Here is a 26,016-nt window from a genome sequence, read left to right as displayed (position 1 = left end):
GGCCCTGATCACGTGGCCAAACGTCCCCCAGAGCGCGAGGCGGAGCGCGCGCCCGCTCTCTTGGGTGCAGAGCTTAGTGCAGGGGTTGGAAGGTTTTCTGTCTCCTGGCGCTGTAATATCGTCAATGGCCTTGCCTCCACTTTGGAGTCCGTGTACAGCCCTATAGGAACCCTCTGGCCCGAGTGCCCTTGAGCAGGTCAACTTTCCAAGCCTCAGTTTACATATCTGAAATATGGGGATAATAATACTGCTTGCAAAGAGGAAATGAGAGAAGACATATGGAAAGCACTTGGCACAGTTCCTGACACATAGTGTCTAATAAAGTTAACGGTGATAAAGATAGCCTTTAGCCTTTATTATTATTTGCCTATATATTATTTGCCTATAAGTCCCTCTATACTTTTTTCCCTGTCACCATCATCTTAGCAATCACATTAGGTGCAAGAAAATGTGACTCCTCCCCTCTCCCCAAATGTAGGGAGGCCTCCCAGCACTGGACTTGATGTCTGTCATAAAGGCCTGAATTCAGATCAGGTTTTTCACACTTGATAGTTATGTAACTTTTTTTGCCTGTAACCTCAACTTCCTCATCTGTAAAATGGGAGTTAAGGAGTGTGTCATGAGCATCATAGAAGATGAGCCAGTGGATTGTAAATTGATTGCATATTGGTCAGACATACTGGTTTCATCTAAGAAAAGGAATCAGGAGTCCTTTCATTCCATTGAGCATACAGTGTATACTTGAATTGCTGCAGTAATCATCTAAGGCCTTTTCACGACCACCCTGGCTCACCTTCAGTCTTTTCTCCACTCTGCTGTCAGCAATGTTTCTATGTCAGAAATTTTATCATGTCTCTCTTCTGTTTAAAACTATTTGAGGGGCACCTGGGTGGCTCAGTGGGTTGAGTGTCTGACTTCAGCTCAGGTCATGATCTCATGGTTCATGGGTTCAAGCTCCACATCTGGCTCACCGCTGTCATTGCAGAGCCTGCTTTGGATCCTCTGACCCCTTCTCTCTCTGCCCTTAACATGTTCATGCTCTCTCTCTCAAAAATAAATATTTTTTAAATATTAAAAACAAAAACTATTTGATGGTCCACACTGCTCTTAAGATAAAGGCCGAATAGATGTCTTAACAGTTGCCTGCCCTTGCCACATCCCCAGACTTATCTTAGGGCCTTCTTCTCTCTCTGGGCTGTAATTACAGTGATCTTCATACATTGTACTTCCTTCCTACTCAGGACCCTTGAACATGCTGATCCCTCTGCCTAAAATGCTCACTGCTTAGATAACCCATCAGCCTTCAGATCCCAGCTCAAACATCACTACTTCAAGGACTCCTTCCCTGACCATTCCCCAGACAGGTTCTCTGGGATTAGCAAGTATTCAGGGAGGTAGGATCCAGAGGCCCAGTTGGGCACCTACATATCCTGTAGGTGAAAACAGCAGAAGCATGAGCAACATAAGTATTTGTTGCCTATAGGAAGTCAGCAAAGGGACCCAAACAGGCCATGAATTAGCACTAAGTATAGCATAGTGATTGCAAGTTTGAGCTCTGAAACCAAAATACCCAAAATTCAGATTCTAGCTTTGCTATTTATTAGCTGTGTGGCCTTGGGAAAATTCAACCTTCTCGTTGTGCAGATGAGGAAACTGGGACCAAAGAAGTAAAATGTCTTTTCCAACAGGGTCCAAAGTATTTTCTCCTTTGTTTCTTAAGCCTTACATGGTATTTTTATTTTGTTTTGTGTCCCTAATAGACCATAAGCTCCTCAAAGAAGATATTTTTGTAATATCACCACTTGTAACATGAGTTAACATTTTTGTACTTCAGTTGCTTCATCTGTAAGATGCAGATAATAAGGGCACCTTACAGATGAGGAGTAGGGGATTAAATGAATCAGTAGATATAAAATATCTTGAGTACCTAGCACTTATGAGGGCTTCAATAAGTGCCAGATTCAGAGGCCTCTGGAGAGGGTATAAGACTATTTCACAGAATGTTTTGAGCAAGAAAAGCAATCCTACAAAATCCAGGATTGTTCTGGATTCAGACTTGGGTAATGAAAAAGCAAATCAATTGTTCTTTGATATAAACAAATTGATTGGCATTTATTGAACTTTTGCTTTCACATGTTAATCCAAGTGGCTTAAGCTTTTGCAGTGAATACTTCAACCATGTCTTTAAGAATAATATCAAACGGGTGCATGGGAGGCTCAGTCGGTTAAGAGTCCAACTTCGGTTCAGGTCATGATCTCACAGCTTGTGGGTTCGAGCTCCTCGTCGGGCTCTGTGCTGACAGCTAGCTCAGAGCCTGGAGCCTGCTTCAGATTCTGTATCTCCCTCTGTCTCTGACCCTCCCCTACTCACACTGTCTCTCTCTCTCTCTCTCTCTCAGAAATTTAAAAAAAAACAAAAAACAATAATACCAAACGGGAATAAAAAGAAAGAACAAAAACATCCAGAGAATGTTAACATTCTACTGTCTGCCGGTCCATCACAACAGTGCCAAACAATGTTACCACATTTAGTAGGGTAAGTTGTGTCTTGGAAGATAACATCACATCTAAGCGGGTGCTAGTCCCTGGTTAACACCGTAATTTATAACTTTATTGTGATAATATACCAGTAGATGGCAGTAAAGTGCCATGTTACTGCAAAATCAGTGCAACAATTTCAGAAAACCGGAAATAAAAGTACCTTGAAGAGGAGTTACTTCTACTTTGCGTAAAGGCTTGATATGGGCTAGCAATGGCTTGCTATTAGGAAAAAGATTAAAAAGTAGAGTGATAACTACACAATTGAAACAAATCAAAGAGTAGCAAGAAGTGACAAAAAAAAGAAATACTCTTGGGATTTAAAAACCTGTTTTTAAAAGTATTCTTAAATTATTAGAGTATCACATAAAGAGATAAAAATACACAAGTCATAAGTGTAAATGCTGATGAATTTTCACAAAGTGAACAACACTTGTCTACCCAACACCTAAATCAAGAAATAGAACATTACCAGCTCCACAGAAGCTCCCTTTCTAATCATTACCATGCCTCTGAGGGTAAACAGTATCCTTTTTTTTTAAAGACACATTTATTCAGCATCATGATCAAACTAGTACATTTAGCAATCAACAGCATGGGTGCAAAAAAAAAAAAAACTACATTAAAACCCTTTTTTGGAATGCTTTACACTTTCCACAGAACAGAAACTAAAATAACCTGTTATACAATTAATCACAAATACAGTCCTTGAGTTTTTTTACCCATACACACAGCCTAAAACATGTTTTCTTTGTAGCAGCTAGGCTCTGCCACCACTGTGTTTGGCTAAGTTCACAAATCTGTTGTAACCTGTAGCTTTCCTGTCACTTCTCTGGCTCTCCTCTCCTGCTAAGCTCTGTTTCCTGGCAGTAATTAAAACCTTCTGCCACTGCCATAGCTACTGCTGCTGCTGGAACTGCCATAGCCACCTTGGTTTCATGGTTTGGCAAAGTATTGGCCTCTACCACCATAGGGGCCAGAGCTTCTGCCTCCAAAATGTCCTCCTTTCATGGGTCCAAAATTTGAAGACTGATTGTTGTAATTGCCAAAATCATTACAGCTTTCACCACCTCCAAAGTTGTTTCCATTGTTACCAAATCCGTTATAGCCATCCCCACTGCCACCATATCCACCACCACCTCAACTGTCACCAAAGCCACCACGCCCACTGAAGTTTCCTCCACGACCAAAGTTGTCATTCCCACCAAAACCGCCTCCACAACCACCACCGAAGTTTCGAGAACCACTTCGACCTCTTTGGCTGGAGAAAGCACTAGCCATCTCTTGTTTAGACAGAGCTTTCCTTACTTCACAGTTGTGGCCGTTCACAGTATGGTATTTTTGAATGACAATCTTGTCTACAGAATCATGGTCGTCAAATGTTACAAAAGCAAAGCCTCTCTTTTTGCCCACTGCCTCGGTCAGTCATGATTTCAATCACTTCAATTTTCCCATACTGTTCAAAATAATCTCCTAGATGATGTTCCTCAGTGTCTTCTTAAATGCCACCGACAAAAATCTTTTTCACAGTTAGGTGGGCACCAGGTCTTTGAGAATCTTCTCTGGAGACAGCCCTCTTTGGTTCTACAACTCTTCCATCCACCTTGTGTGGCCTTGCATTCATGGCCGCGTCCACCTCCTCCACAGTGGCATAGGTGACAAACCCAAAGCCTCTGGAGCACTTGGTGTTTGGATCTCTCATTACCACACAGTCCGTAAGGGTTCCCCATTGCTCAAAATGGCTCCTCAGACTCTCATCGGTTGTTTCAAAGCTCAAACCTCTGATGAAAAGCTTCCGCAGCTGTTCAGGTTCTTTGGGAGACTCTGACTTAGACATGACGGCGGTGGGAGGGGAGACTTTAACGATGCTTACTCGGGGAGTCCACGGGCAGAAAGGAGTAATCTAACGAATGTATCTGAGGGTAAACAGTATCCTGACCCCTAACTGCATAGGTGAGGCATACCAGGTGTTAAACTTTATGTAAATGGGATAATATAGAGTGTATTCTTTTTTTTTAATTTTTTAAATATTTTACTTATTTCCGAGATAGAGAGAGAGAGAGAGAGAGAGAGAGAGAGAGAGAGGCAGTGTGAGGACGGAGGGAGAGTCAGAGAGGGAGACACAGAATCTGAAGCAGGCTCCAGGCTCTGAGCTAGCTGTCAGCACAGAGCCGAACAAGGGGTTCCAACCCACAAGCTGTGAGATCAAGACCTGAGCCGAAGTCGGAAGCTTAACAGACTGAGCCACCCAGGCACCTCTAGAGTGTATTCTTTTGAGTCTGGTTTCTTATGTTCAGTTTTGTTTTTGAGACTCATCTATATTGTTGCCTATGGTTGTGGTTTGTCCTTTTCATTGCTGTCCCTTTCATTTTATTATTTGAATATATCACAATTTATCCATTCTACTGGTGGTGAGTTTCCACTTCAGGTCAATTTTTTAAAGTACTATACTGGGGCGCCCGGGTGGCTTAGTCGGTTGAGCGTCCGACTTTTGCTTGGGTCATGATCTCGCGGTTCGTGGGTTCGAGCCCCGCGTCGGGCTCTGTGCTGACTGCCAGCTCAGAGCCTGGAGCCTGTTTCAGAGTCTGTATCTCCCTCTCTCTCTGACCCTCCCCTGCTCACGCTGTGTGTCTCTCTCTCTGTCTGCTAGAAATAAATAAAACATTTTTAAAAAAATAAAGTACTATACTGAATATTCTTACATTTTTATCACCTCAGAAAGAAAATTTGTACTATTTAGATATTGCTGTCCTCACCTTTCCTTGAGCAACGCCTAATTTACCTTCCATCTCTATAAATTTGCCTATTATGGATATTTCATATAAATATCGGTCACAATATGTAACCTTTTGTGTCTGACTTCTTTTACTCAGCGTGTTTCCAAGGTTCATTCATGTGGTAGCATGTATCAGATTTCATTCCTTTTTATGGCTGAATAATATTCCATTGTATAAATATACCACATTTTGCTTATCTATCCATCCATTGCTGGACATTTGGGTTGTTTTCACCTTTTCCCTTTTGTGAATAGTGCTTCTATGAACATTGATGAACAAAGTTTTGTTTGAACACCTGTTTTCAAATCTTTGGGGTATATATCTGGGAGTGAAATTGCTGGGTCAGATGATAATTCTGATTATTAAAGAAATGTCAAATTGTTTTCCACAGCAGCTGTACTTTTACATTCTCACTAGTAAAATATGAGGTTTCCAATTTCTCCATATCTTCACCAACACTTATTTCCTTTTTAAAAAATGATTTTAAAAATATTATTATAGCCAACCTAGTAAGTGTGAAGTGGCATTTCATTGTGGTTTTGATCTGAATTTCCCTAGTGACTTAACGATATTGTACATCTTATCATGAACTTATTGGCCATTTGAACATCTTCCTTAGAGAAATGTCTGGTCAAGTTCTTTGCCCAACTTTTCATTGGGTTGTTGAACTGGAAGTGTGCTTTATATATTCTGGGTACTAGACCCAAAACCGTATGTTTCCAAGACTTGTCTGTTTTTAGCTTTTATATTTAGGTCTTTGATCCATTGTGAGTTACTATTTGTATGTGAAGGTGAGGTAAAAGTCAAACTTCATTCTTTTGTAGGTGGATATTCAATTGTACTAGCATTGTTTGTTGAAAAGACTATTTGTTCTCCATTGAATGATCTTGGCACCCTTGTCAAAAATTTATTTGCTCATAGGGGCACTGAGTGGCTCAGTCAGTTGAGCATCCAACTCTTGATTTCAGCTCAGGTTATATCCCAGGGTCTGGGGATCAAGAGCACATCAGGCTCTGCACTGAGCATGAGCCCTATTTATTTCTCTCTCTCTTTCCCTCTGGCTCCTTCCCCACTCATTCTCTCTCTTTCTCTAAAATACAAAAAATAAACATTAAAAGAATCAATTGATCATAGATACATAGGTTTATTTCTAGACTTTCAGTTCTATTCCATTGATATGTTCAGCCTCATGTCAGTACCACACTGTTTTGATTACTGTAACTTTGTAGTATTTTTGTTTTCACTTAAAAATCACTTATTTATTTATTTTTAAGTAGGCTCTAGGCCTGACATGGGGCTCAAACTTGTGACCTTGAGACTGAGTCACATGCTTTACCAACTGAGCCAGCCAGGCATCCCTATAGTAAGTTTTTAAATCAGGAAACTTCATATCTTAACCAAGATATGAAGGAAATACCCAAAATATCTAATTTAAGAAACAAATAGTAAACAAATTGCTGTGGCTGCTTTTGTACCACTTCACTTTCTCCCACTCCCCAAATAGCCAAATATAAATCAATCCAGAGCCATGGGTTAAGCAATAGTCTTTCTTTAATTCCCCTTTGCAAATGGAAGCCCCTGAGCTGGTCCCCACCCCCACCCCTACCCATAACTTGGGGCCCCCCAGATGCAAGGCCCCACCTCAACTTGGTGGGAGGAAGAGAGGAGCACCCTCTCCCCAAGATGGTCCATTTAAAAAATCCTAGTCACTTAAGAAATGAGGCTGGGGACAGGAGAAGGAAGCTGGAAGACAAGGTCCAGGTCAGGCCAGACTGGAGATGTTGGGGTTGTGAGGACCCTTGAGAAGGGTTTGCAAGCACATCCCTAAGCTCAGGGCCAGCATGGCTGAGGGAAAGGAGGCAGATAGTCTGACTCCTCAAGGCCCTGTCTTCCTGGTTGTGGACACTGACACTCACCACCACCGCCGCCACCACCACCACCACCAGTACCATCACCACCACCACCACAGGCCTCTGGATAGAGAGTTTTCCAGTTACTCTGGGATAGGGTTTGTTAAGCATCCCCTCTGGCCCATGATCTGGGGCATCCTTGGGGTCCCCCTGAGACCAAACCTGGGAGAAGGAGGGACTCTAGGAACATGCAAAGGGGGGGAGCAGAGACCCCCGCCCCACCCTGCTGCTCTACAGGATGGTGGCTCCAGCTGCATCTGGGCTCCGAGGGTCCTTCACACCAATGATGAAGTTGTTGGTTCTCCGGCTGCCATGGACCCAGGATAAGACATCTACCTTCTCCACATGGTGACCCCTGGCTTCCAGGAACTCAATCTCTTCCTCTGTGAACTCACCTGAAAACCATCCCCCAACATACACACATTCAGAGTGTTCAGAGCACTGGCTCAGGAGTCCTGTGGTCAGACCTGAGTCATGATCCTGGATGCCCCACTGAGGAGCTGCACGACCTTGGGCAAATTGCTTTACCTCTCTGAGCCTCAGCCTCCTCATTCATAAAATAGGGATTATATGAGAACAACATGTGAAGTTGTTGTGGGGATTAAAAGAGAGAATACACAGAGAGCACAGAGCTTAGAACCTTGCATATAGTACATGATCAATAACACACAGTCATTCTTAATATTGCAAAAAGGACTTTGGGCTCTTCATTTCCACCTGCCTAGGCCAAACTGCCATCATTACTTGCCATGATAGCCAGGATGCAACCATTACTACATATCCCACTGACTGGTCTTTCTGGTTCCAGTCCTGCTTTCATACAGGCAAAAGGAATCCTTTTAAACCATTAGTCAGACCACTCACCTCCCCTTCTCAAAACTTCCCAATAGCTTAGATGACTCTTAGAATAAAACCCAAAGTCCTTACCAAGGGCTCTAAGGCACCTGGGACCTCACTACCTCTCTAAACTCCTGTCCTCACTTCCTTCTACTCTCTCCCTTGCTTACCTCTGCTTTAGCCTCCTTGCTGTCCCTCAGGCAAGCCAAACATGCTCCTACCTCAGGGCTTTGCACTTGATGTTTTGTTTGTTTAGAATGCTCTCCACCAAGATAGTCATGAGACTGGCTTCCTTACTTCATTCCAATCTTCAAGGAGAACTTCCCTGACCACTATCTAAAATAGCAGCCCTGCCATCTTTACCTTCCTTTATTTTCTTTCAAAATACTTCTTGCTACCTGTTTGTTTGTTTACTATGTCTCTCTCCATTAGATTATAAGCTGTTTGAAGGCAAGGATGTTGTCTTGTTCATTATTGATCCTCAGTGCCTAGAACTGGGTGAGGACATAGCAAATGTTAAATAAGTATTTGCTGGATAAATGAAGAAATCCCTACCCTTTTATTTAAGTTCAGGTCCTCACTGTCTCTTGCCTGGCCCATTATCCTAGTTGCTTCTGTTTCTCCAATTTAAATTCTCCCCCCTTCAATCCACTTCCCCTCCATAAAACATATCAGGTCTATTCCACCTCTATTCAATCCATGCTTCTTAACATGGACCTCCATGATAAGCCCTGTAACCTCACTTCCTACTGCTCCTCAACAAAGATATGGTTTTCTTATTTCCTCAAATGGGATTATCTAGGGTAGTTCTTGAGGTAAAGATACAATACTGAATAGCATTGAATCACTGAGTCAGAAATGTATTTCCTTTATGGGTCCCTTTCAATCCTTTGGATAATGGCAAGGACTAAGTTTCAGTCTGGCCTCTAATATTTCTTTCTTTTTTAAAAAAAATTTTCAATGTTTATTTTTGAGACAGACAGACAGAGTGCAAGTGGGGAAGGGGCAGAGAGAGAGGGAGACACAGACTCTGAAGCAGGTTCCAGGCTCTGAGCTGTCAGCACAGAGCCGATGTGGAGCTTGAACCCATGAACCATGAGATCATGAGCTGAACTGAAGTCAGACACTTAACTGACCGAGCCACACAGGCACCCCTGGCTTCTGACATTTTTAATCTCCTTTACAGATAGAGCAGGCCCCAGAGACTTCTGGGGCAACAATATCCACCTAAAACCTAAAAACAGTTGACTTTTTATAGCTACTTACCTTTTATTTATGGCAAATGATGCTATTTCTTCCATTTATGATTATGATATGAGATTTACCTTTGAAATACACTTACATTGAAAAGGAAGCCCATGTATAGATACACATACGTAAATAACAGTTTAGATGGTATGCAAATATGGCAAAATTCAAGAAGGTGCTGGATAAATTCTTAAGTTTAGGAAATAATATCTCTAGTCCAGCAGGCCTCCTGGCTGTTCTCTGAACCATTCTTTCTGGCTTTTGCCCATTTGTCCAGAAGGTTCTTTATCCCCACATGCCAAATTCCTGCTCATACTCCAATGCCCGGTTAGTTGTTACCTCCTCCATAAAGCCTCCCAGGAACCCCAGTAGATGAACTTTCCTTTGGCCAGGCCTACTCCTCATGTTCCTGTCATAGACCATGAGCTCCTTAAGGGCAGGTAGGATGAACCAAACCCCTCCACACCCAAATAACTTAGCGTACAGCCTCACATTCAAAAGACACCAGAAGTTATTGGTTGGGATAGCCTCATTATCATCATCTGGGATCCAGAGTGTCACCAGCCAAACCACAGGGTGTGACTGCTGAGGATTGGGTCTTTGGCTTCTAAAGTGCTTCATGCTAGGAGACAGGCAGTAAAGAACTGAGTCTTTGGTATCAGCCAGATATCTATTCTAATCTCAGTTCTGCCACTTACTATTTGATCTTTGACTACTTTATAACCTCTGGGGGCCTCAGTGTCTTTATCTATAAAATGGGGATAATAATACCAAGCAGGCAAGGACCATGTCTCATTCAATGCTCTATCCCTTTTGTATTTGTATAATACATTGTCTGTTGTAATAAAAAAGCCTCAAACCTGCACATACTTCCCCACTTACAAACTTAGGCTGTGTCTGGGTACCTGGGTAACTCAGTAGGTTGAGTGTCCAAATTCAGCTCAGGTCAGGATCTCACAGTTCATGGGTTTGAGCCCCATGTCAAGCTCTGTGCTGACAGCTCAGAGCTTGGACCCTGCTTCAGATTCTGTGTCTCCCTGTCTCTCAGCCCCTCCCCTACTCAAGCTCAGTTGCTCTCTCTCTCTCTCTTTCAAAAATAAACATTAAAAAAAGTTAAAAACAAAAAACAACAACAATAACAAGAAATGCAAGATTAATCTGTGTCTACAATTAAGCCCCAGTCATTTTTAAAGGAAAGTCCGTTTTCTAACCATAACCTGTAAGGTCCATGATATGGCCTCTGCTTTCCTTTCTGATCTCATGTCACTTGCACTCACCCCAGTCTCCTTTCTACTCCTAAAACATGCTGAGCCCATTCCTGTCATGAATTGCATCTGTTCCTTTGGCCTACAAAACCTGCCCCTGTTCTTTGCATGGTGGGCTCCTTCTTACTCTTCAGATATTGGGCTTACATGTCACCCAAGAGAAGCCTTCTCCAGTTATCACATAAGCCCTATAGTCAGTCCACAGAGCATGTATTTTGCTTTCTCATATTTCTTTATTTCTTTTCCTGTCTGCCTATAAATGCCATATCCTCAGTACCTAGGATAATACGTGGCACACGGTAGGTATTCAATACAAACTACTGAATGAATAGTTTGCAGACTGAACAACTGTATCTTATTTTACAAATGAGAAAACTGAGGCTCAGAGTGAAGACATGAATTTCCCAAGGCTACACAGCCCAGAAATGACAGAACTGGTTCCAATCCCCAGATCTTTCACTGTTTCAAAGGAGTTCATTGGAAGAAACCAACCTTTCACTGGTAGGGAGTTGTGCTGGTATAGGCAGGGGAACCCTTGGGAGGAGCCCCCTTCTCCACCTAACCCTTTGCCCACCCCATGGGGATCTCTGCTCTGCACTCACTGTCCACCTGCAGGAGGTTAGACTGCAAGTCTGGATGCAGACGGCCATGGGCCAGGCTGTCACTCAGGTTCCGGTTCAAGGTCAGGACATTCAGCAAAACCTGTGGGCAGCCAAGAGGTAGAAGTCAGGGCTGCCCCAGAGATGGAGATTCAGGACTCCCCAGTCTCGCTCCTGGGCTAGACTTCTTACTCTTTAGAAACCTTACACTAGTGGTATTATCTGAACAGCCCCAGAAGAGAGGCAGGCCTGTGATGGCCATCTCCATTTCAAAGAGGGGAAACCAAGAGCCAGAAAGGGAAAGTAAATCACTCCAGAGTTTAGAGAGCTCCAAGGAAGAGGTACCACTAGCAGTCAGTCTCCTATAATCCAGCCTAGGGCTCTCTTTCCTTTTCCCTGTCAAGGACAGGGTTAATAGCTGGGGATGGTCTAGGGCACAATGGGGGGTACTTTTAGCTTAGTGGTTAAGAGTGTGGGTAGGCTCTCAAACCAAACTGCCTGCCCATTCTTAGTAAACTGGACCTAACTTCTTAACCTCTCTGGGTCTTAAGTTTCCTCATATACAAAGTAGAAATAAAGATTCTTTCCAAAGTTGAGAAGGCTAAAAGAATTCACACACGTAACCCCACTCATGGCACTTAGTAAGAATTCTATAAATGTTAGCTCTTGTTACTATCTTCATTTTACAGATGAGGAGACTGAGGTTCAGAGAGATTAAGTGAATTCCCAAAATCACACAGTTAGAAATTGGTAGCATTTGGGCTGGGGCCAGAGCTGTCTGCTTCCAAAGCTCAGGCTAGTTAACTCACCACCTACCAAAGTATGTGCCTGGCACATATATCAGGTGCTCAGAAAATCTGTGTAACTGTTGCGAGACATTTTGGAGAAGTGTAGGCCCTTCCTTTCAAAATCAGACCCTAAAGAGGGTTGCTTGTCTATTCAGATACTGAAGAGAGGCATCATGGAACTTGAGGTTGACAGAACCTAGGTAGCCTAGATGCTATATCACCTTTCAGTTCCAATGGCCCATGATTTTCCATGCAATATGGAAGATGGAAATTTAGGGCTCCATTTTGGCTAAGTAACTCAGCATAGCCTATGTCCCCATGATGAGCTTATAACAAAGCAGACTTGCCCGATGTTTGCTGAGCTGGGGATGAAAACAAGACAGAGACATGAAGGCCACCTACAGTCCAGACTACAGCTTAGCTGCTAACCACAAAGGGCCTACCATGGAGGAAACCTCACCTGGGTCAGGCCGCTGAGGCCTCGGGCAGCTCCATTGGCCCCCAGTGCGAGGTAGGTCCCACAGAGCCCCTCTGCCGGCCGGACCACAGTGGGCAGCAGGAAAGACAGTGGTCGCTTCCCTGGCTGCACCGAATTCTCCTGTGTCAGAGGACCGAGACCACAGGGGGATAACAGGTGGGGCAAGTTTTCATGGGAGACTGGTCCCTTCCCAGGCCACAGTTTGCTGTCTGTGAAATGGGCAGGGTTCCTGGGTAACTAGGGTGGACTGTGGCCCCACTGAGTTGCTATGGAGCTACCATGGGTGGCAAGGGAGGGGACCAAGTCAAGAAAGATGCCCAAGAAGAAGAACAGGATAATTTCCACCCTAGTCATCTCTATCTGTCTTCATACTGCCAGGGCCCCAGCTCGTAGGGTGTAAGAGTACTGGCCTCCAACTAGACCATCTTTCCTATCTCCTTCCTCTTTTGACCAACCAGAGGGCTGAGTCCCATCAGCTTAGCATCACACAATCGTAGACCATTGTGCTGAAAAGTGCCAAAGCATCAAATGGGGGCTAATATCCTTATTGTACAGATGAAGAAACTGAGGCCAAGAGAGGGGTCAAGACTTTCTCTAGGTCACATAGTGAAACAGGGGCAGAATGGGATGAGGTTTCTTCAGGCCCATGAGGCTCCAAGCCCCAGACTTGGGCTGGGAATGAAGTGGAACACCTTGTTTTAGGTTCCTTTTCTTTATACTTTAAGTTCCTAAAGTAGGGAGGGAGTGGCAGCCATTCTACTACACCTTCTACCTAGCTTCAAGGTTCCCAGGGGAGTAGGGAATCAAGGTCCTACCAGGCTGGGAGCAGAGTGGTTAGCAGTCCTGTTGGGCCAGGAGAAGTCTAACATCTGGCTGTTGAGCAGGATCCCGGAGGGAGTGATGAGGCCACTGCCAAAGGGCCGGTTCAGGGAGCTGGGGGTGGAGGTTGGGGCCAGGTGAGCCCTGAGGCCACTCTCTCCCCCATCCAGCCCCCAACTCTTCCTGACCCAGACAATCCCCAGTGCCAGGTTCTGAATCTGAGCTGGCATACCTGACCATGGCCACGATAAAGTCATCAGGGCCCATGATCAGCACCTGGGCAGCCGTGGGAGCCCCGTCCAGCTCATAGACAGGCAGGAGTGGAGCAGGAGCTGCCTGGGAATCATTGATGTGGCCCCGGAGGTAGGCGGCTTCCACCTTGCTGAAAAGACAAGGGGTAGGAGATGAATACACAGCAGGCTCTCATTTACACCCCACCTACCACTTTGTGATGTCTGCCTCCTCCACTGGACTATTAGGTCTATGAGAGCAGAATCTCTTATTCTGAGTGTATGGGAAATATCCAGGAAAGTGTTATTGGGCTGACTGAATTTATTTAGGTGTCATTCAGAGTCCCTTCTAGAGCCAACTTTTATTTACTTGCTTAAATCAAGAGTCTTTTAGTTACTTGACTTCATTTACTCACTTAATCCCTTCCTTGAAAGTACCTGGGGCATAGTGGATGCTCACATAATATTTGTTTTGCATTAACAAACAGAATTTATTTAACCTAATTATTTTTAGTTTAGAATTGAAGTTTTATTAAGAGTTTAGTCAGAGGAGGGTTTTATATACAGAGATCTTTAATTACTATTAGAATTTTGTAGGAGAAGACTTGGCACATAAGCCCTTAATAAGTATTTATTGAATGAAATTACTTGAACGAATTTAAAATAGGTGTGTGTGTGTGTGTGTGTGTGTGTGTGTGTGTCAGAGCTAAATTGAACACAACATGCAATTCTCCAGACTTTTTAAAGTTTGACAGAGGGTTTCTTACTTAATAACTTAATAACTTTCTTACTTAATAACTGTTGGTTTGGTTATTCTAGTTGATTAGAGGATGAGAAGTTACCAAGGATTACTGAGGATTTTCATTCAGCTTTCAACCATAAAGCAGAGGGCTTTGTTTCAGGTGGATTGTGAGGGCAGAGAGGCTTTGGTTTTAGACTTCACCCTTGTGAAGACTTTTTAGACTTCACCTTGTTTTTAGTTGCTGCTCTTTTTGCTTTTTAAAGCTGTTCATTTGGTTTCATTGTCTCCAACTTAATTCATAGAGTTGTTTGAGTAATAATACAAATTCATGTTAAGTATATTTTTGGTTTCTGATTTTTTCCTTAGCTAGCCTTTTGGTCAGGCAGAGCTGCTGGTTAAGTAGTAACCATTCTCACCCACCCCTATTGCTAGTTACTACTAATATTTGTTGAATACTTATTATGTGCCAATGTATTCAGTGCTTTGCATGTATGACCTTATTTAGTCTATACCACAACCTCATGCGGTTGGCACCATTATTGTCAGACCCTCTTGTGGAAACAGACTTACAGAATTTATTTATTTATTTATTTATTTATTATTATTTTTTTTTTCACGTGTCTGCAGACTTACAGAATTTAAATTTGTCCAGTCCTGCTCAGCTAGTGACTGTTGAAGCTGGGATCTGAACTGAGTCAGTCTGACCAGGGCCCATAGTCTTACAACATTATTACAGCATAATGTATGTTCTAATGTATAATGTATAATGTAAAAATTCCCATCACCTCCAGTAATTGGAAACTTTTCATTGTTATTAGGCTTTCTTTTTCCACTCCAAAGGGGGCACAGATGGGCCTACATAAGTGCCCTGCTAGGGTCAAAAAGTTTTGAGGGCCAACTCATTGACAGTTGAGGAAACTGAGGTAGGTACAGGGTGAGGCAACCAGTGTCACACTATGACTTAGAGCTGAGCTGAGATGGACTTGGGACTCCAGGTCATCCTGCTCTACCAGCTGCTTTTCATCTGATCCTTTCCTCACATCCACCACCACTTCTGCAGCCCTGAGGGTCCTGCCCTGGGACCCACCTGAGCATGTCATCCATGCTCTCAGTGATGGTAGAATCGTAGACAGGATCTCCCAGTCTGCTGGCCAGGGCTAACGCGATCTTCAGGGTCTGAAAATATAATAGGGGTGTGGAAGAGGCTGCCAGCGTCTTCCCAGGACTCACACTAATGATTCTCATGTGAGAAAACCTGGAGGTGATTTAGTCTGGCCCCACGGTAGTACCCCATCCCCCTACTCCCAGTGTACCAAGACCCAGGGCAGGGTGGAGGGGTCGGCCTTGCCTCTGCCACCCAGTGAAGAGCCTGCTCCCGGGACACCAGGGTGGTGAGATTGAAGCCTTCGAGGATGTTGAGAGCACTGATGAGAGCAGGCCCTGTATGCGGGGGTGGGGGGCTGAGAACCAGGTGGCCTGGAAAAAAAATGGAAATGACTAGATGGCAGGGGAGGGGTCAAGGCATCTCCACATCCTATCACATAGGCTGAGGCCTGCACTGAACTCCTCATCAGACAGGGAAACTGTGCTGACAGGCAAAGCTTTGAGAGGCAAAGGGACCCACACAAGTTCACATGGCAAGTCAAGGGCAGGGCCAGGACTCCAACTCAGAACACTGGTCTTCAGTTTCCTCTTCTGCACAAGGAAACTAAGGCTCAGGAGAAATGTAGTCTGCCCAGAGGCACACTGCAGGCAGAGCAGGGACAGGTGTCCAGATGCCCAGAGTCCTGGTCCACCACAGGTCTCCTATTAGCTCCTCCCACAGACCAGGATACTATTCAGGGCCCATTGTGGTCCCACCCCTAAAACTTCTTGGGAGCAGCAACCTCCTCTTCCTATTTGAGGCCCCTGTTATTAGATGTTTGGACATCAAAGGAATAATGATAATACCTGACATGTAACATTAACTGATTAAGTCACTTAATCCTCACAATGGGTAATGTTATCATCCTCATTTGACAGGTGAGGAAACTGAGGCACAGAGAGGCAGCTGGTCCAAGTTAATAAGAGACAAGCTCAAGGTACTGGCACTGAAAAGAGAACCCAGGCTGGGGAGGGGATATGTAAAATCAAATAAATATTCAGCATCCATTCTGATCAGGGCAACTTCTGACATCACCTCATCGAATTTTCATGGGCACCTCACGAGGTAGGCACTATTATTATTTCCATTTTAAGGAGGAAACCACAGCTCACAGTGGGAAGTGACTTGTTCAGGGTGAATGGGAGAGCTGGTACTCAAACCCAGGTCTTCATACACACCCACCTCTGGTAGAAGAATCAGGCTAGAAATTGAGGCCTGGAAACCTGAACTCAGAGGTAACCTCTCCTGGTTCAGGGTGATCTCAATCTCCTAAAGGGGAGAGAACTTCAGAACCTTCTGAGGGACCCAGGAACCCACCACTTTGGATTCAGCAAACATGGATTTCATCCACGTCATAGGCTTGGCTTTCTGGGTTCCTCTGGTTTTGAGTTTGGCAGGTTAAGTTCCATTCTGTCCCTGGGCCTCAGTTTCCTTTTGACACAATGAGGGGACAGGTTTATAATTGTCTTCAAAGGTTTGCTCAATATGAAGCTACGTGGACTCTGGTCTTATGAATTCTTCTTAGGAAGTACATGGCAGTAAGAGTGGGCCTGAGGCAACACAGAGCCCAAGTCAAGAAAACTTATGGCCAGAATCCCAACTTCCAGGCCTGAGCCTTTGACCAGACCTCCCTCCCCATATCCTAAATACTTGGGGTAACTGACCCCATGACTATTTCAGAAGGTGAGCTGGCTCTGGCTTCCTTCAGCAGTTGGCTGGCCAGGCAACTCACTGCCTCAGTTTCTCTCCTGTAAAATGGGAAGGAATCTCTAGGCCAAAAGGAGGTGGCCATGGACTGGGAGGCTTCTCCCGAGCAGGGACCCTGAGAGTTGGGAGAGAGGTCACCTCTGTATACACCACACACAGGATTCTCCACGAGGGCACTGTAGTTGCTGAAGTCCTCCTCAGTTATGACACCACCTGCATGCTGAGCCTAGAGGGGAGAGAATGACCCCATCACATCTGTGAGTCGCACACCACAGTACAAGTCACACACCACAGTATAAGCATGTGGACTTGTCCTATGGTATATGTTTGGAATCAAAGACAGATCAGATGTTTATAACTTTTGTGCCTTCTGCAATTTCCATCATGGCCCTTAGGGACCCCATTAGCCCTTGGGACCCTAGGGAAAAGAAAGGGGGAAAAGCACTAACACTGAGCACCTGCTATGTACCAGACATTCTATGAATGACCTCCTTAGATTGACATTCAAGGTCCTTTGTGACATGGCCCCTGTCCAATGCTCCCCTCATGTCCTGCTATTCCGCAGTGAGCTCTGTACAGCTACCTGAGTGAAATATAGTTCCTGAACTCATGACTCCATGGACTTGCACATAGTACCCTCTCTGCCTACATAAAAGGAACATTTTCTGGGGCACCTGGATAGCTCTGTCGGTAAAGCCTGAAACTCTTGATCTTGGGGTCCTGAATTCGAGCCCCACATTGGGTGTAGAGATTACTTTTTAAAAAAGGAATATTTTCTACTTAAAGCAGAATTTGCCTATAAGATATCAAAACTGAATTCTGCATTTCACTACAATTAACTAAAGTCACTCCAAAGCCATGAACTCTGGATGATTCTAGTAGGAATGACCCTCACTGGATGCAACCAAGCACTCTATTGACCAATGAACCAACAAATCCATAGGCTCATTCCATCCTTTCCAGCATGGTAATTTTCATTCCTAAATTAGCATAACCACTAGGAATTCTCTCTCTCTCTCTCCCTCTCTCTCCCTCTTCTCTCGCTCTCGCTGTACTTTTCAGTACTTGAAACTCTTGACTTTTAATCCACCCTTGGTTAACTACACATTGAATTTCTACACAATGAAGTTCTACACATTAAACTAAACACACATCATATGTGTTCCTTTGTTGGTCAAATTTATAAACTCAACTTTGGTGTGTTTTTTTTTCTTCTAAAGCTCTGAAGCTCTGATGGTCTTTGTTAAGAGTCTCTTTCATCCCCTTCTCCAGTAGATCCAGGTCCAGCTAATCAGAGCATTCCTTTTGCGTGCCAGTGACTGGTTTGGGAATCATCATGAGACCTATGACAGGCCAATGAGATACAACCTGGAGGTTTTTGCTGTAACTTTTGGAATGAGAAGGGCTCTTTCCCTGGGATGGCTTGCTGGAAGGATAGCTGGTGAGGAGTAACTGTGGAAAGGATCTGACAGAGAATGAACTCAAACAGAAGAAAGTAGAGTCATAACAGAAAAACAGACAGACAGACCAAGGCCTGATAGTGTGGATAGAGCTGTGGGCCCAGCAGACCTAAAGCCAGTAGTCTGCTGGACTTCCCAGTTAAGTCCATTTGAGATGGGCATCTATCACATAGCCATACCTCAGTGCCCAGCACAGGGTATGGCATGGAACAGGCACTCTGTGAATGTAGAATTAATGACACACTTATTCAATTCCTATAACTGTAAGGCAGAACTAGATACATATAATGAGTCCAAGGGTACGGATGAGAGAATCACAGAGTTGGCGTGTGTATCCTTATCTTGAAAGTAATTTTCAATTAGGAATTTTGAACTACTGACAACAATTCTTAGAACCCATTACTGCCTCAGACTAAGAATCACTGGGGTTGGTTGGCAAGCCCTGTGTCAATATCTCTAGTCCTGATAGTCATCAGTGAAGGAGGGGTTTCCCTCAGTCCCTAGAAAACCCAAGAGCAGGGTGAGCTTGTGGGCTCAAGGAAGCTGAGGCTGATCCTGGGTCTCCACCAGGCCTGGGAGAGACAGGACAAGACTATGGGATGGCACCAGCCCTGGGAGGCCTGAGCGCACCTCTTTCAGTCAAGACAGAACAGTTCCATCATCCCAGCGAGTTCTTTGTGCTGCATCCCAGTAAACTGCTCTCACCCCAAACAACCACTTATTTGATTTCTACCACCACAGATTGGTTTTGTCTATTCTACAATCTCAAGTAAATGGAATCCCCAGTAAATATATATAGAAAGAAAGATAGAGAAGGAAGGAAGGGGAAGTATATCCTGCAGTAGGGTCCTTCAGGGTAAGGGGAGCTCCCCACATGCTCACCTCAGCCACCATCTCCAGTGTAAGGTTGCCTCCTGCGTAGAAGGCGGCGGGGCCAGAGGTGCCCAGCACATCCAGCACTGCGGCCAGGTCAGGCCGACGCAGCAGTGAGCCAGGTAGTGGTGGGTGGCCCAATGGCAGGAATGTCTCACGGAAACGCTCAGATGCATTGGGTGGAGGCTGTTCAGCCAGGGCACGGGCTGCAAGCAGAGAAAGGAGGGTGGGTGGGGGCTGAGATGCACCATAGGTGAGGTGGCTAACTGGCTGGCCGTAAGAGCTCTGGCTCCCCAGGAGCCTGTTATGAGGAAAGTGGGGGGTGTACATGGGCTCTTCCCAGATCCCCTCATTTGAGGCTGCCTCCCTGTGAGGGTAGGATGGTGGGGAGGGAGCCAGAGTTGCAAACTGGGAGAGAGGTGCTTTTTGGCTTGGGCCCCAAATCTCAGAGGTTCCCTCTCCCCTTCCCATCAAACTCATGACTTTCCCCCCACCCTCAGTCCCCACTGACCTAGATCATGAGTCACGTTGAAGCCATCTTGGGCCACAGCTGCTGCGAAGGCCAGGACTTGGGACCATGGCAGCCTGGGGGGGCCGGAGAGCAGGGGGTGGAGGAGGTCCTGGGGGGAGGAGGAGGAGGGGTCCTGGGGGAAAGGGGGTTCCTGGGAAGGAGAGTCCTGGCAAGGGAAGGGGATATTAGGAGGGGGAGTTGGGAAGGAAAGAATCCAAGGAAGGAGAAGGCCACCCAAGGAGAGATGCAGGCAGGGGGCCCTGGTCCCCAGAGGGAGGGTTTTTACCTGCCATAGAGCTGGTGAGCTTCATGTAGCCCCTTCACCATTCCGGGGACCCCCACCAAGAGCCCAGGCTGAGTGAGGCGGGCAGGCGAGGGAGAGAGGAGACCAGGTCACTGGAAGCGGGGGGCTGGGCTGAACTCCGCAGAGCCCCAAGCCAGGGATGGGGGCTGGCACAGGGGAAAGACACAGGCCAAGTATCCCAGAGGAGGGACAAGCTCTCCCCAGCAGGCATCCCTCCCATTTCCCTGACTTACTATCAGCAAATGCAGAAAGGCTTCCTTTATCTATCATAGTTGCAGGGATTTATAAATTAAGTAAACCTTCTTAAGAGCCAAGACATAACCAATTTAGATAGAAACCTGTCTACATTGGATTATATCTACTCTTACCCTTTAAAATAATGGACAAGGGACTTTCATTTAACCTTTTCATTATCATACCACCATTACTCAGCTGTGATAACTCAGGCATGTGTTTGGCTTTTATCACTGTACCAAATAACTATTGTTCCAAATTTTTCTATTTCCTCCTTTGATCTCAGTGGATAGTGGGTTTGCCTTTAGCAGTTCCTCTTTAATCTTCCAATAGGTCATGGGCTGGGAAAGTTACAGCCAGCAAGCTTAGAATGGGAAGTATGAGTTATAGTGCGGGAACTTTGCAATGTCTCAGGCTCCTCAGGTTTCCAGATAGGTGAGGTTGCCAGAGAAGTAAGGTGTTGTATATTGCCTGTTATCAACCATCCAGATCATTTGGTTCATTACTTTATTTTGGGAGCTGCCTCTCTTTCTCATAGCTTTTAGAGCATCCTGCTTAACTCTTCCTCATTTCCACTATAATTACTCAGCAAAATAATGTTTGGGTTAGCAGAAGGGCAGTGAAGGGAGACGCCCCCCCCCCCCCTTCTCACCAGCATCCCCACCTTGGTTTCCCAGGATCTCTGCAGGGCCTCTTCCCTGAGGGCCCCTGGTGCAGACTCCCGGAAATCAATTAGGTGGCTCTCATTTCGTCGGATGTCATGTACCAGCATCACGCCGCCACTGGGAGAGGCACAGAAGGGGGAGGTTGATAAGATGCTACCCCTCTAAACAATTAACCGGCCACCCTTCAACCCCCAATGGTGATGGCTGTAGGTTAAATCTGTCATCTGGAGTCGGATGTCTGAGCTCTCTCCCCAGCAGGGATTCAGAGACTCAGCCTCTGTTAAGAGGGTGGGGAGTGAAATCAAGGGGGTTGGGGATGCAGAGACCATGGACCTCTTCTAGCCTGTTACCGGAGACTTTAATCCCTGATTAGGGAAAACCCAGAGACTGGAAGAGCAAGATGTTCTACCCCCTGCCCCCACCCCAGACCATAGCTGGACCCCTGCCAGCTTCCTGCACCTGCCTCCATGGTATATGCCTCAGCCCCCTCTCCCAGGACTAAATTATGTAAGGACACTCTGTATACAACCATAATAGGAATTTCTTTGGTGGGGCCTGCAGGGCTGGTCTTGCAGGAGCCAAGATGCGGACTTTGTCAGCTTGTCACCTTTCTGTGACTTGTTTCCATCTGAGATGGAAGTTGCATCTGAGATGTTGGCCTGCAGCCAAGTAACATAATAAAGAAAGCAGGACAGATAAACAATAGGGAGTGGTAGGCATTATGGCCGAGTAGACTCATAAGCCCCATCATGCTATTTAGCTCCAGATAATTGTAGCCATGTGGGAACGTGGGCCCTGTGTTACCAGGGCTCCTTATTGTTCAAGAGATGTTGGAAATCTGGATTTTTATGAAAATTCTCAACTTTTTAACAATAGCAAACAAATTTTAAAAACTTAAGTGTGGGAGGCGCTTTAGTAGCTCAGTCAGTTGAGTATCCGACCCTTTGGCTCAGGTCATGATCTCTCAGTTTTTGGGTTCCAGCCCCATGTTGGGTTCTGTGCCTGCATGGGATTTTCTCTCTCCCTCTCTCTGCCCCCTCCCCACCTCTCAAAATAAATAAATAAACATTAAATATTAAAATTTAAGTGTAGAAACCAAACTTGTCTGTGTGCTGGTATGGCCCGTGGGCTGCCAGTTTGTAACCTCTGTTTTAAGAATTCTTAGCCTGGGGGCACTTGGGTGGCTCAGGTGGTTAAGCTTCAGACTTAATTTCCGGTCAGGTCATGACTTCACACTTCGTAGGTTCAAGCCCCACATCAGTTTGCCCTGACAGAGGGGGAGCCAGTTTGGGATTCTCTCCCTCTCCTTCTCTCTCTGCCCCTCCCTACTCTCTTTCTCTCTCTCTCTCTCAAAATAAATAAATAAACTTTAAGAGTTCTCAGCCTGGGGTATATTTTTGGAAGATAGAGGGTCCATAGCTTTCATCATGCTCATAGGGATTTGTTTTGAGGATTTGTAAACCCAAAAATGAAAGTACCCTTGTGTTAATTAGTGACAGTATACCCCAACTAGTGCACCTTATAGTTTACAAAAGCCTTTTTCCAGTTAAAACAAAGCAAAACAAAACAAAAACAAAACAAAACCCTTCTGAAAATACCTCTTCTGACTCCATGTAAGAAGGGGGTAAAATTGGATGTAGAAAGGCAAAATGCAAGGAGTTGGGACCCAGCTGCCCCTCTAGTGAAACTCAACACCCCCTCCCCCACCCCCTTCCCCCAGGCCTACAGACCAAGACACAGAAGTAGGCTTGGGGACCCCAACTTCCACAACTGTGAGCTCCTTACCCGCCCAGGCCAGAACTGTGTGGAGCCACGATCCCCAAACACAGGGCTGCTGCCACAGCGGCATCCACGGAAGATCCCTGTTTACTGAGCACCTCGATGCCCAGTGATGTGCAATGGGCAGCATCAGTCACCACCGCACCCTGGTGAAAGATCTGGGAAGGGAAAGGGGTCTAGGTGGGGGCAGTAGGAGACCCCTGTCCCCTTAAGGCACCTCCACCAACCCCAGAACCTCCTCAGGGGCTGGGGGTGGGAGGCCTGCCTTCTTTTCCCCTATGACTCTTCCCATTGCCTCCAGTGCCTCTCACCTGATCAGGTGCCTTCCTGGTTCTGTCCTCCTCATACCTTGAGTCCCTCCCTTTGGGACCTTCCTCTCCCATGTCACTGTCCTCTTCCCTTTCCATTTGCTGGCCTCCTCCTTCACTCAGCCATTCCGCAATGCCCACGGTCTCCTCATGCACTTCCCCACTCCCTCCTCTTCGGTTCCCTCCCTCTGCCCCTCCCCCAACCCCTTCACCTGAGGGTCCCCGAAGTAAATCTGCATGACGAGCGCCACAGTGACACCCGTGGCGAAAGTGAGGCAGGCCGTGACGATGACCGTGAGCCCGTCTTGGCGGCAGGAGCACTCAGCCGCTGCCGCGGAGAACGGGTCCTTGCGTGTCTCCCGCAGCGGCGACCCGTCCTGGCTGCCCATCTCCGACGACGTGGAAGGCAGCCGCTGCAGCCGCGCAGACTTCAGGAAGGAGTCCGGGTCTGCGGGGGCGGCAGCCGGGTAGGTCTGGGCACCTCTTACCCGGCCCTGCCCGCCCTCCAGGCGGAGCTATTCTGTGTGCCCCTCTCCCCGCCCCTGTCAAGCAAACCCCACTAGACGGCACTGCTCACCCTTTAGCGTCTCCCCAATACACCCCTGAAGGGGGAATCGTCGTCCTGGCTGGAAAGACAAGGACCCCCAGGTAGGCAGCAGGAGGCTGGATGTCTAGCCCCTAGGTGAAACTTCCTGAGACCCATAATCCACCTAGAGACCTGGGACCCAGGACCCAGGACCCAGTGCAAAGAATACTTCCTGGAGTGCAAGAGGTTTGTGTCCTCCCTGGAAACCAGATCCTGCCCCAGCTGGGGCCAGCCTTCTGTGCAAGGAGGTAGCTACATAAACTGAATGGACAGGCAGGCCCTGGCTTCCAACCTTGCTTGGCTTATCCATTCACTCATTCAACAAATATGGAGGGCCTGCGATGGGTCTGGCCCTCTGCTAGATATAGGGAAAAGGAATAGACAGTTTCTGCCCTCATGGAGTTCACAGGCCAGTGGGAGAAAAGAAAATAAACAAGTAAACGAAAGAATATATCATCACAACTTGTGGCAAGTGCTATGAAGGATGACATGATGAGAATAATGGTGTGCCTTCTGGGTTGCTTAGCTGGGGAAATCAGGCAAGGCCTCTCAGTGGAGGTGACTTTTAAGATGAGAACTAAAGGATAAGAAGGAGTTAGCCATCATATGTAGAGCAAAGGATAAGTGTGTAGAGTGTTCCAGAAAGAAGGAGCAGCAGGCCACAAAGGCCCTAAGGTAGAATAAGCTTGGTATGTTAGAAAAAAAATAACCAAGGCCTGAGTGGCTCTGACATGGTGAGCAAGAGGAAGGAGTGGTATGGTGGAGGCTAGGCCAGGTGCACTGGGTCTTGTGGGCTTGTATTTAATCCTAAGAACCACAGGAGGCCATTGCAGAGTTTTAAGCAAGAACCTGGAGCCATCTGTTTTGTGTTTTAAAAAGATTCCTCTGGCTGCTATCTGGAGAATGAATCTGAGGACAGTAAGAGTGGAGCAAGCTACTACTTGCTGGCTGACTATGAGCAAGTCACTTCAAGCCACAAGCCTCACTTTTCTGATCCTAATAATGGAGCTAATCTCTACTGGCCAAAATGGATATAAGGATTCCTTGAGATGATTCTACAAGGCACCTTCTAGTTACTTCTATCCCTTTTCCACCAGGGCTGAGGCCCTCTTCCATCCCACAATTTTCCTCCTCTGGGTTATGTTAGCCTTGAAATCTGTTCTCTAAATAGCCTAAAGGTCCTGGGTGTTTCTGAACAGTAAAGAAAGGAACTGATGCCTTGACCTTAATACCCTTGGCTGTATGTACAATGTGTTTTAAGAAGTTAATTCATTCAATAAATATTTTTTGAGCACCTCCTACTATATACGAAGAGGATAACCCCTTTAAAAATCTGTGGGATAATACTGAAAATTGAGTGTTATATTTTCCTGTTTAAAATACTATCATGGTTCATCAGTGCCAACATGATGAAAATCCAAGCTCTTTGCTGGCATTCAAGGTCCTTCAAAATCTGCACTTCCCTCTTCTTTATAAAAATGAAACCACATACATATATAGTTTTTAGAAAACATGTATAGTGGTTACTTCTGGGGAAAGATACTGAAGGAAGGAATGAGATGGGGTGGGAGAATTTCTTGTTTGAAATTTTTATTACATATATATATTTTCTAATCAATACATATAAATATTTTTTTTTAAGATTTTATTTTTTAAGTAATCTCCACACCCAACGTGGGACTCATACTCACAACCTCGAGATCAAGAGTCACATGCTCCACTGACGGAGCCAGCCAGGCACCCCTAAATCAATACATATATTGTTATTGTTGTTTTTTAATTAAAATATTTTTCTTTTCTTTTTTAAAAAAAAAATTTTTTTTTAATGTTTTATTTATTTCTAGGAGAGAGAGAGAGAGAGACAGCGTGAGCAGGGGAGGNAGAGCCCGACGCGGGGCTCGAACCCACGAACCGCGAGATCATGACCTAAGCGAAAGCCGGACGTTTAACCGACTAAGCCACCCAGGCGCCCCTAAAATATTTTTCTTTTAAAGTTTATTTTTATTTATTTGAGAAAGACATAGAGAGCATGCGGGGCAGGGGGTGAGAGAAAAGGAAAGAAAGAATCCCAAGCAGGGTCTGTGCTGTCAGCGTAGAGCCTGAAAATTTTTTTTCTTTTAGAGAGAGAGAGAGAGCACACACACAGGTGAGCTGGAGAGAGAGACAAAGGAAGAGAGAGAGAGAGAGAGAGAGAGAGAGAGAGAGAGAGAGAGA

General features: G+C 45.6%; 1 protein-coding gene and 1 pseudogene across 3 annotated transcripts in view; both read right to left on the bottom strand.

Annotated features, from left to right (window-relative positions):
- Positions 1 to 2,115: 2,115 nt before the first annotated feature.
- LOC144235718 (heterogeneous nuclear ribonucleoprotein A1 pseudogene) lies at positions 2,116 to 6,710 on the bottom strand (annotated as a pseudogene).
- A 138-nt stretch (positions 6,711 to 6,848) lies between these two features.
- The window catches only part of GGT7 (gamma-glutamyltransferase 7), a 23,540-nt gene continuing 4,372 nt past the window's right edge, over positions 6,849 to 26,016 (bottom strand). Inside the window, exons 2-15 of one of the 3 annotated variants that reach the window (XM_077769289.1) lie at positions 23,429 to 23,664; positions 22,915 to 23,066; positions 21,129 to 21,246; positions 20,213 to 20,280; positions 19,927 to 20,000; positions 19,425 to 19,621; positions 17,221 to 17,308; positions 15,580 to 15,707; positions 15,319 to 15,407; positions 13,492 to 13,641; positions 13,256 to 13,373; positions 12,423 to 12,560; positions 11,178 to 11,277; positions 6,849 to 7,620 (exon numbers count right to left, since the gene is read on the bottom strand). In XM_077769289.1, the coding sequence (XP_077625415.1) occupies positions 7,457 to 7,620; positions 11,178 to 11,277; positions 12,423 to 12,560; positions 13,256 to 13,373; positions 13,492 to 13,641; positions 15,319 to 15,407; positions 15,580 to 15,707; positions 17,221 to 17,308; positions 19,425 to 19,621; positions 19,927 to 20,000; positions 20,213 to 20,280; positions 21,129 to 21,246; positions 22,915 to 23,066; positions 23,429 to 23,664 (1,820 nt within the window). In that variant the 3' untranslated portion in view covers positions 6,849 to 7,456. Of the gene's footprint in view, positions 7,621 to 11,177; positions 11,278 to 12,422; positions 12,561 to 13,255; positions 13,374 to 13,491; positions 13,642 to 15,318; positions 15,408 to 15,579; positions 15,708 to 17,220; positions 17,309 to 19,424; positions 19,622 to 19,926; positions 20,036 to 20,212; positions 20,281 to 21,128; positions 21,247 to 22,914; positions 23,067 to 23,428; positions 23,665 to 26,016 lie in introns of all 3 variants that reach the window. The other 2 variants (XM_077769291.1, XM_077769290.1) reach the window with 2 other exon arrangements.

This window comes from Crocuta crocuta, unplaced genomic scaffold, assembly GCF_008692635.1.
Source record: "Crocuta crocuta isolate KB4526 unplaced genomic scaffold, BGI_CrCroc_1.0 scaffold445, whole genome shotgun sequence".
Taxonomy (NCBI): domain Eukaryota; kingdom Metazoa; phylum Chordata; class Mammalia; order Carnivora; family Hyaenidae; genus Crocuta; species Crocuta crocuta.
This window is presented reverse-complemented; position numbering and strand designations above follow the sequence as displayed.